Consider the following 6,679-nt stretch of genomic DNA (forward strand, 5'->3'; position numbering starts at 1 on the left):
TACATCTGGGCTGTAGCCTGGGCAGGGAGAGAGAAGTTTCCCATCGCTGTTCCTATCAGGGAAAATCAGCAAAGTATGTGCTCAGGTGCTCAATCCATCTGGTGTTTCCTTCACCACGTTTTTCTCTTGTCCTTTAAGCAGATGTAACCCACTCTGCTGCCTTCTTGTCCCTTTAGGTGCTTCTGATCATAAGTGGAAACCTGAGTTTCCTCAACTGGTTGACCATAGTGCCCAGCATCGCCTGCTTTGATGACACCAGCCTGGGGTTCCTCTTCAGCTCCAGACCAGGAGGAGTGAAGGAGCGGGTGGCACAGATGCAGCTCAGAGAGGCAGCCAGGGAGCAGCTTCCCCTGCGATACGGTGAGTTTATTCCCAGAGCTGGAAAAAACTTCCACAGAGGTGTGTTTGGTGTGTTTATCTCAAAGGTCTCATCTCCTGGAGCAAACGTGGGTGGGCAGGGAGATGGCTCTGCCCCTGCACCATCTCCTCTGCGGGTTGGAGGGTGCCTGGACCTCACGCTGTGGAGGATGAGCATCAATCTGGTGACAGGGACATTGTTATGAGGACATTGCTGTGGAGGTGGAGACCACAGCAAGTCCAGGCAGCTGCAGCTCTGACACCTCTGCACCTGAGTGATGTCGTCCTTGCTCTCACCCCAGTGAGCATCAGACATAACCCTAAATAAGCAACGGGGATGATTTCTCTTGTGATTTGGGGGTTTTTTTAACCTTTTTTATTATTATTTTGACTATTTAAAGTCAAGGATGAACCACCCACTGTGGTTTGAGGCAAGGGTTTCGTGTTAGAAGTTGAGTGCAGAAGCAGCTCGTGTTTTCTGTCCTCTGTCCCTCATGGCACAGTGACCCTGTCACCCATCTGCCCTCCTGCCCTTCATGCCCACAGGTGCTATTGCTGCAGGAGCACGTTGCTTCTTTGGTTGAATAACTGGACATGAGGTTGGTCTTCTAGAAAGAACTAAATTGATTATTGACCCCTTGTGGGTCCAACAACTCTTTTACTAACTGGGAAAGAGACCTGGCTGCTGGGAAAGTGGCTGTTCCCCATTCACAGTGTCCTGTTTGGAGAAGGTGGGAGGAGCAGATGTCCATGGACACTGCCACGAGTGAGTCCCCCAAAGTGGGGAGGAGGTGAACTCCTGTTTACACCATGAATATGGAAAAGCAGATACAAAGGAATGGGACAAAAGGGATCAATGTGGCTGGTGTGTCCTTCTGAAGGGACTTCTCAAGCAGCCCCATTCCAGAAGATCTCCTGCCCAAGCAACACTGGGGTATTTTTCACGAGGCTGCGTAACAGATGTAGAGTTGAGTTTGTCGCATTTTTATAAACCGCATATAAGCAACAAATCGTCTAGAATATCAACAACAATCACAGATGCTCCTTTTTAAATATGCTAAACATCTGTCAGTAGAATGAAAAATGTCAACAAGATACAACATCTGTCTCTAATCCTTTCTCATCTACCAAGGAGCAGCTGATTGACCAGAAGCATTAGCTCCAGCGAGGTTAAGGCAGTTTCATTACATTTTTTGAGTCTCCTATCTTACATATTTTGCTGGAAGAAATCTTTAAACTGCTTTTCCCCTCCAGTGGCTTTATTTTAGAGGTTGTGAGACCCTCGAGCTTTCCCACCAACTGTATTTTTGCATCCAGTCCTCAACCACACCCAAGTTGCACCTTCATTTCTGGAGAAGCCAAAGGGCATCTCTTTGCTACGGCACTTGGTGAGTCACCGTGAGTGGGAGGTAGTTCCTTTTTTTGAGGATCTTGCTCTTTTTCTGTGATGTTCTCCAGTAAACCTTACTGAGCCCAGGTGTCCAAGCAAGGAGAGCCACCGAGTGTTGATGTGTCCCTGTTCTGGGCTTTTAAAAAGGGGGGATCTGTAAGTAAAGGGTAGGGTGTCTGTCCTGGTCTGGATTCGTTTGGATTTCTGCATATTTTTTCTGCTAACAAAGCAGAGGCTGTTGAGATGGTGCTGATGGGCTGTGGGACAAGAGACTTAGAGGAGCCCTCACCCCTTGTCACCAGAGCAGAAGACAGGAGGAGACCCAGCCATGATTTTACAAGGCTTCGGCCACATCTTTGAAGTTTGTGTGTTTGTAATTCCTCCTGAGACCTCAAATGCCCATTGCTGATGCTCAGCTCCTGCCTGCTCCATCCAGATCACAGAATCACAGAGTTGTAGTGGTTGGAAAAGACCCTTAAGACCATCGAGTCCAACCATAAACCCAACACTACCAATTCCACCTCTAAACCATGTCCCTCAGCACCTCATCTATCCGTCTGTTAAATCCCACCAGGGAAGGTGACTCCACCACCTCCCTGGGCAGCCTGTTCCAATGCTTGACTGCCCTTTGGGTGAAGAAGTTTTTCCTCAGATCCAATCTAAACCTCCCTTGGTGCAACTTGAGGCCATTTCCTCTTGTTCTGTCACTTGTTACCTGGGAGGAGGGAGCAACTCCCACCTCTCTCCACCCTCCTTTCAAGTAGCTGTAGAGAGCCAGAAGGTCTCCCCTCAGCCTCCTTTTCTCCAGGATCCCCTTGGCTCTGTCCCATGCTTGTTCCCCAAGTCTTGTGGGGTTGTTTTTTTCCCCTGTATTAAACCCTTTTTCTCTATGACTGAATAGCTGTGACCCCAAGGGCACGATGATGATCATCACCACCTGCTGAAGGACGAGCAGTCCATGCATGGCCATCACGTGTGACCTGAGGAGCTGCTGATGTTACCCGTGTGCTGGAGAGCTTCTGTGTCTGTACCTGCTCTTTTAGAAAGTTTAGCCCATCTGAAAAACAACAACAACAAAAATGCCCAACAGCCTCATAGTGCTCTGGCAGCAGCACAGGAGGTGAGGGGAGGCATCTCAGCAAGCTCCTTCCCAAATCAAATGATTCTCCAGAAATGTTCTCAGACTAAACAATTATTAATAGCTTCTGAGAGAGGTTCAAATAAACATCCCTCTCCTGCAGAGATAAGGGGAAAGCGACATGCAGTTGCTTTGAATCTGATCCTTTGGCTGTTAATGTTCAATAAATTGAAAAGGTCCATGTGGGTAGGAACCCTCAGAGGTCACTTTTGCTTATTTGTCTGATGGCAGTAGGTGTCTGCTCGGACTGAAATCCAGCCCAACCCTGCACTGCTCCTGCAAACTGAATACCAAAGCGCTGGTGAAGCACCACAGAAATGAGAAGCAATAGAGATTTTTGCAAAAGGAAAATGAGGTTTTGAATGAAGTGAGTGAGCAAGAGGGAGGAAAATGCAAAGAAATAAGTCTGGGTGATGAGAGTTGGAGCAGTGAGGAGGAGACAAGAGCGGAGCCATGGGGAGCTGGAGACCTTCCACCACGGCTTACAGACCAGGAAGGCAATTTTGAGCAAGGTGCAAGTGCCAGCTGTGTTTTTTCCCCAGTATTAAAGCAATGATTAATCTGACATTTTCGACATTTTTCTTTTTAGCCCTTTCTCAGACTATTTAGAGAAAGGCAGATCTTTGAAGCGATAGCGTACGGCCTTTGGCAAGGTCAGGTTGATTATGGTGGAGCATTTGTCCAGAGCAGCTGTGAGCACCCGGGCAGGGTCCCGGGCTCCATGGTGGAGGGTTGGGTAGGAGAGTTGGGGGGAGCAGAACCCATCACCAGCATTGAAATCACCTTCTTCTGGTCTTTTTTTTGTGTCTCAAACAGGTTGCTATATCCGCAAAGTGGTGAACATCTCCTTTGGCTTCCTGATTGCTTATCTCAGCATCCCGGTTGTCTTAAACTTGCTCAACTCCAGACAAGTCATGAACACCTCGTTCAACCCTCTCAGAATAGTGAACACCTACGGAGCGTTTGGCAGGTACATGTGTTTTAATGACACATCCTATAGCTCTGCTCCTCCTGCCAGTGTAGTCCCATAGCCAGTCCGTGTGCCTTAAACCTAAACACAGATCCTTCCAGTAGACTTGGAATATCTGTTTATGAGAAAGAAGGAGAAAAGGAGCAGGTTTCTTTCTCACTGCATTATAATTTATGGAATAGCTGTTTATGAGAGAGAAAGAGAAAAGGAGCAGGTTTCTTTCCCACCAAATTAGAATTTATTTTCTTTGAGCTCCTTTGAAGTTAGCTCATTATATTGATGTAGCAAATGTAATAGCAGGATGGAAATATCCATTCGAGAGTTCATCCAGTGGATAGTCTTCACCACCACCACCAGCCCGCTTTATTTATGGGGAACTTCTCTTCCCCTGCACACGTTTGCTCTCCCTCATGTAAATATTCACATAAGCTATTGGGTAGCAGATTTTAGGCCAACAAAAGGAAGTGCTTTTTCCAACGAGTGACTTGGGGGATTCATTGCTACAGGAAACTGTGGAGACGAAAAGTAGAAATGGCCTCAAAAAAAGAACAAGACAGATGGAGAGGACAGGCCTGGCTGCTGCTTTCCGCTCAGGAAATCCAACTTTCAGGTGGGACCAGGCAAGGGGAACATCTCCAGCTGTGTTTGTAACCAGGCTGGTTTGGAAACAACTGAGTCTGGGTTTTCTGGGGACAGGTCACCAGGCTCAGGTGAGCCATTGTTGGACTTACTGTAACCATTCTTGTGTGCTGTCCCAGCCTCTTCTCACTGAGAAAATGCTGAAAAACAGGGCTTCATCAGAACAACCTGCCCCAGGGGCAACAACAGGGCCAGTCTTCTCTGCATGGACCTCTGGTTTTGCCACCACCTTGCCATGGTGGCCTTGGGGTGTTCCCCAGAGGTCTGAACCAATGGGCATCTCTGGGGTTAGTGGGCTCTGGATGAGGTCCCACAGAGGGAGCCAGCAGGTTTTATGGATGGTGAAGCAGGTTGGCTGTTGAGAGAGCTGGCTGAGGGGGTGGTGAAGGGAGGAGCAGGTCTCACTACGAGCACTGGAGATGCAGAGGATATCTGGAGCACATCAAATTAATTTGACGTTTTCCCTAGTTTTTAAAATAGTAGAAAAAGAAAGAAAAGTTAGAAAAAAAGATGATTAAAGGTATCAACTCTAGAAAAGTCGTGGAAAATGCTGAACTTTCTCCCTTTTTTTTGAGAGAGGGAGAAATAAGCCCTAAACCTCTTTGAAGGCTGAAGTGGTGAAGCTACAGGAGATTGTTTTCTTTGGGTTGTTGTTCTTTTTTTCTTCTTCAGTCTACGGTTTCTGTTTCAACAGTTACCAGAACCTAAAGAGCATGTGATGAAATGCTGCTGTAATATGTTTGTAATTCCAGCCTATGTAAACCAATAAAAAGAGGATTGCAGCTTATAATGAATATACGATTATGTGAAACTTGACATATTTTGAATCACACAGTAGGAACATACTTTTTATTAGTAATTTGGTGTCCCTGATTTACAGTGTGTTTCTAACCATTGGGCAGCTGGCCACAGCTCATAACTCAGCCCAGTGTATAATATGGAACTTGGCTGGAGAATCTAGAAATCTATTAAACGTAGGTAACAATTATAAGCTGAGACATAGAGCATTCCTTGGGTTGTAAGCATCTATCACTGGAAGCCATCAGGGGGAGAAGGTGGAGGCTGTGTGTTTTCCAAACTTTCGGTTTCTTAGGTTGAAGGAAGAAGGACCAAAGTAGTAAAAAAATTAAAAGGGTGTTGGGAGCTGGATGACTTTGATAGGCAGAGTTAAGCAGTTATGTGTTTGTTATGGAACACAGCTCTGCAGTGTAGGCGAGCGTCGCTGACGGGTCATTGAGAACTTGATGCTGGTGTTTTCACATGGGCTTTCTGTGACCTGGAGAGTTTGCCATCCCCACTGCTCTACCACCTTGCTGTGCAGCAAGAGTCCTGCTGAGCAGCAAAGGCTGCCATGACCAAGTTTCCATACATGGACTGAGGATGGGGGGCTTTTTTGTTTCAATTTTCTGCTTTTCTTGGCTTGATTTGCCTTGGCTCACATGTTACCTTCTTCTCCTCCTCTTGCTGAGTAATAGCTCCATGAGACCTGTCTTCCAGCTGGGATGGTGAAATGTTTGGGCGCGTAGAGACAGCTGTTAATGGTGCCCCAAGAGTCAGCTCCTGGGGGGTTCTCTGTAAGGGGCCAACCACCTCCCCAAGGCTCAACCAGCTGTAGGCAGTTATCCTGGGCTCATTGCGAGCGTGTCCTGCCCTTTGTCATGGCCAAGGCTTGGGCTGGAGCTCAGCACACCATGGCCAGCAGCACTGCAGGGAGAGCCAGGCTCACAGAGGGGATGTTGGAGTCCTCCCAGCTGGAAGCTGCTCTGCTGATCCTCAGCTGGAGGTCTCAGGGCCAGGCCTTTGAAAGGCAGAGGCAGGTTTTCTGTGTGCAATCACCTGTGAAGGTATCGTTGGTGGCCCTGCCGTTAGAGCAGCCACACGTGCCGGTTACAAGCCTGTATTTTTGCACATGGTGCACGCTAAAAACCTGGAGATGGGGCTGTGTTTTGGGACCATCTTTCATCTCCTCATATCATCAGGAGCTTGTAGTCAGAGAGCTCTTGTATCATGGGAGTCATTGGAGTAAGAGAAACAAAGGTTTTCTTCAGAAACATGGGGCAAAGAGAAATGAGTGCAGGTTGAAGATGCTCGTGTAGGACTTGGGAGACACTCATTATATTCTCTCAATGTCTTGGACAAATTTTAGGCTCTGATCTAGAAAGACAGACCCATTGATTTCAGCAGG

The 6,679-nt window shown here is 47.4% G+C and overlaps 1 protein-coding gene across 1 annotated transcript in view; it reads left to right on the forward strand.

Annotated features, from left to right (window-relative positions):
• Positions 1–176: 176 nt before the first annotated feature.
• Positions 177–6,679, forward strand: part of LMF1 (lipase maturation factor 1) — a gene marked incomplete at both ends in the record, with an annotated part of 18,329 nt that continues 11,826 nt past the window's right edge. The window contains 2 exons of the mRNA XM_010168177.1: positions 177–360; positions 3,702–3,855. Of these exons, the coding sequence (XP_010166479.1) occupies positions 177–360; positions 3,702–3,855 (338 nt within the window). The remainder of the gene's footprint in view (positions 361–3,701; positions 3,856–6,679) is intronic.

Source organism: Antrostomus carolinensis, unplaced genomic scaffold, assembly GCF_000700745.2.
Source record: "Antrostomus carolinensis isolate BGI_N321 unplaced genomic scaffold, ASM70074v2 scaffold25425, whole genome shotgun sequence".
In the NCBI taxonomy this organism is placed as follows: domain Eukaryota; kingdom Metazoa; phylum Chordata; class Aves; order Caprimulgiformes; family Caprimulgidae; genus Antrostomus; species Antrostomus carolinensis.